General features: G+C 34.6%; 1 protein-coding gene across 1 annotated transcript; it reads left to right on the forward strand.

Moving 5' to 3' along the window:
* Positions 1-540: 540 nt before the first annotated feature.
* On the forward strand, positions 541-2,026 carry LOC120148841. Its single transcript, XM_039161848.1, has 2 exons — positions 541-1,425; positions 1,616-2,026. Exons 1-2 carry the CDS (start codon positions 678-680, stop codon positions 1,891-1,893), a joined length of 1,026 nt encoding a protein of 341 aa, XP_039017779.1. The 5' UTR covers positions 541-677; the 3' UTR covers positions 1,894-2,026.
* The last annotated feature ends 1,796 nt before the right edge of the window (positions 2,027-3,822 follow it).

Below are 3,822 nucleotides of genomic sequence, written 5' to 3' on the forward strand. Positions count from 1 at the left end.
CAGAATGTTCTGTTGAGCAACGGACTGATGCCAATGGGAATGAAGAAGGTGAGGTAAACGGAAACCTATCCGATGACCTGATTCTTCCTAGTGAACATGCTGCTGGTGAAATATCGAAAACGGTGTCCATTTTGGAAAAGAAACTGGATGTAGATATTGTTCAACTGAAGGACAAGTTTGGTGATAGGTTGGCTTCTATGACATCCGTGAATGAAACTGTTAAACAGGAAGAGACCAATGGAAATGTAAACTCAGTTATGGATTTAGAAAGAAACGTAGCTGATATTGTGTCATCGAACGGTGAGGATGCTAGTGTAACTTCAGCAATTCGTTTGGCTGACAATTTGTTGATTCATCTGTAGAACTCCGAGACAGTGTTTCACAAGGCAAATCTGATTCTGTCCTGACAAACAGCTGGATGAAGAAGTTGAGATAGATGCTTCGTGCAGGCAAGTTGCCAAGACAACTATGAACTTGACAGAAACAACGAGTTTATCGTCAAAGAAGTGCTTTTCGAAGAGAAAGCCGGTGTGCTTCAGAGCCATAAATGGTCGGATGCATTGTCTCCTCTTGATGCAGCTACAACCAAGAACGAGAAGGACCAGAAAACCTGTCGCCAAGAACAGCAGCCTGTTCATGTTGCTGATGATTTACATCCGACAGGTTTCTCGGGAAGCATGATAAATGATTTACCTGATATGCAATCAATGATTCCTGATACTGATATTGAGGCTGGGAAGTTGAACAATGTAGTTCGCAAGGATGATACGTATGTTTCCGAAGGAGCAGGAGGTGAAAATCTCACGAAAAACACATTATGTCATGCTAATCTAGCACCTAACCTTCTTGAAGTTGGAAATTGTGATGATATTGGAAAAAAGAAAACTGAAAAACACGATACCGTTGTAGTTGAAAGTGGTGATGGAGTGGAGGATTCGATCAAGGCAAACTCTAAATCCGAATCCGTAAGCACAGATAATCAATCCCCAGATGTCGTTGAGGAAGCGAATGAGATTGAAGGTCCACACTTGGATAGAGTTTCAAATAGGGAAGATGAAATAAAGGAACCCGAACTACGTAGGGATAACAAGGTACAAGGAGAGGGTGCTGGCGAGGATCTTATGTCTTCTGCAGTAGATAACAGAGGAGGAAATCAGTTCGAGAGAACTTCAATAGATCAATCAAAGAAAGATTCAATGCATTCAACTTTGTATTCCGAGCATTCCGGTCAAAGTTCACGTGCTGTTGATGATGGCCACGCCCGAGAGTCTGGACCGGCTGCATCTGGGACTGGTACAGTAAGTTTGCAAGGAGAGTCTGATAATGGCTCTGTTAAACCTCAACTCGATACAACCATAGGTGATGTTTTGATTGGATCCGGTAGCCATACTGATAGTTTGGAAGCTCACTGGGGATCTATTTCAGGTACATTAACTTCTATATGCTCGTTGACGAATCATTGCATTTTCTGCATCGATAAATACCTTAAATTCATTACATATGATAACACTGGATGCCACCCTGACTTTGTATGATACTAATCCTTTGATAAATGCCAGTGGATGCATTGTGTTCAAAGAATTAATTCCATTTCTTGGTTTTGTGCATGGAACAGTTCTTTCAACCCAATCAGAACCATTTTCTGAAGCAGAGAAAGCCAAGAAGTCAAAAGTTGCATCCCAGCAACATTTTGACAATTCCGACGAATTCGACACACCATCTTTCGTAACACTGGTTGAGTCTGGAGGTGGTGACCAAAATCCCTTGTGTCTGAAATCCGGTCAGTACAGACTGCTCAAAGCCCTCGAGCAACGCCTTTGCAAGCCAGTTGGTTTCCTTCTGATACTCATGTGGCAAATGAGTCTCCAGGAAGAAAGAACCAAGAGATCATAAAAAAAGTAACTACCTGGAATGCAAAGCAGCACACACCTCTGAAGAACCTACTTTCCGAAGCCAACAGTGAAATGAAACCGAAGTCCCCGAGCTCGAATCAAAACCTTGCACCAGTTGTAACTCGAAGTCATGATAATGTAGCTACGGTGGACAAACTTAGCTCAGTTCCTGGCCATGGAACACCTATAGCTGCTCTAACTGACATGGAAGTAAGGAAAGAATGGAGTTCACCGGCAAGGTTTCCGGCCGAGATTAAGAGACAGAAAAGGAAATTAAAATGTAAGCCACTATGGGTTCAGTTCGTATGCTGCTCATCTATAATTAGGATCATAAAGTGCTCCCAAGACTCTGAGCTTAGAGAACATATTTAATTTTAGATGCATTCTCCTTTACTCTTTTCCTAGTCTTTAATTCTACTTGTCATGCAACGCACAAGTGAAACAATTTAAGCTCAGGGATTTGCATATATTTTAGTGAACAGATCTCATGTTCTTTGGGTGTAACATGTTTGCAAACTTGTGTTTGGTTCTCAAGAAATTTTCATGTCTTTACTTGAAATAGATGGTTGCGCTTAACAATACGAACTGAGAACATATCCACTGGAAAAAAAAAAGAATCAATCTCAACCATATATTTTCACTCATTTAACGGTCTTAAATCTGTGAGTTTTACATTGGAAGTGAATCCTAATCCTATATATGTAAGAAGATATTCATTGAAAAAAAACAAGGGATCAATCTCAAGCATTTATTTTCACTCATCAAACGATCCTAAAAGTATATAAAAATTAAAAAAAAATTATACGATGTGGGCAAATCATCTATATATATCTATATATAATTCATATTTGAAACTTTCAAAAATTAATAAATACATAATTTAACTAAGCAAAGTCATCTTGCAATAAAATTCATAATTTTACATTTTTTTAGCCTTGATGAAAGTTAAATTACTGTCCAAATTAAAATTTATTTTTACTAAAAAGAATATTTTCCTTTAATATTTATCATCTTTTTAAATTAATCATTCTCTCTACCGATATGAAATTTCTAATTAAATAAATTATATATACATGAAAACATTTTGAACATTAATGTTTTTAAAAACATAAAAATATCTAAAAAATGAAAAAAAATAGATACTTAATTTGAAGTATTTACGAATTACATGTGTTTAGAGGATAATTTGACCATCGGTTTTACCATTCAAGTTTAATATATCGGTCTAAAATTTGGATAAAATATATACACGATCACTAAATTATATTAAAATAATTTTATGATTATTGAATTTTTAAAAATTTTAAAATGATTATTAAATTTCTGATTTGATTATGAAACGATTATCATTTTGTTAGCTCTGTTAATTGTCATCAAGAAGATAACGTGACATACTGACATGCTAAATTAAAGAAAAATATCTCATTTGACTCTTTAATTTTATTTGATATTTTTTATATTTTTTATATTTTAAGTAATAATTCTAAAACAATTTAAAAAAACCAAAAATATAAAAATTCATAATACATTTTTAAAATTATAATTTTATATTATTAAATAAAATAAACCATGAAAAGAACTTATATTGATGGTAGCAATATAGATTACTCAAAATGATGCTTCTTAATTGTCTTTCACCATCTTTACAACAAACAAAATATCTTTGTATGTCCCTATTGTTTTTGTCAATAAATATCAATGTAAGACTCGATGACTTTAATTTTTTCATCTAGAAACAATTTTTTATTAATCAGAGTGAATACAAAATACTATTTGTTTAAAGATACAATCATTTGACATTAATTGTTCACACCTTTGGCATTTATGGTGTTCGAATCCAAGACTTTAAGGAATAACAACAATTTCTTTACCACTAAAATCATTTTATTCGTGCTTACATTGCATAATTCAAGCTTTAAAAAAAGGTATG

This window comes from Hibiscus syriacus, unplaced genomic scaffold, assembly GCF_006381635.1.
Source record: "Hibiscus syriacus cultivar Baekdansim isolate YM2019G1 unplaced genomic scaffold, ASM638163v2 tig00110987_pilon, whole genome shotgun sequence".
Taxonomy (NCBI): Eukaryota; Viridiplantae; Streptophyta; class Magnoliopsida; order Malvales; family Malvaceae; genus Hibiscus; species Hibiscus syriacus.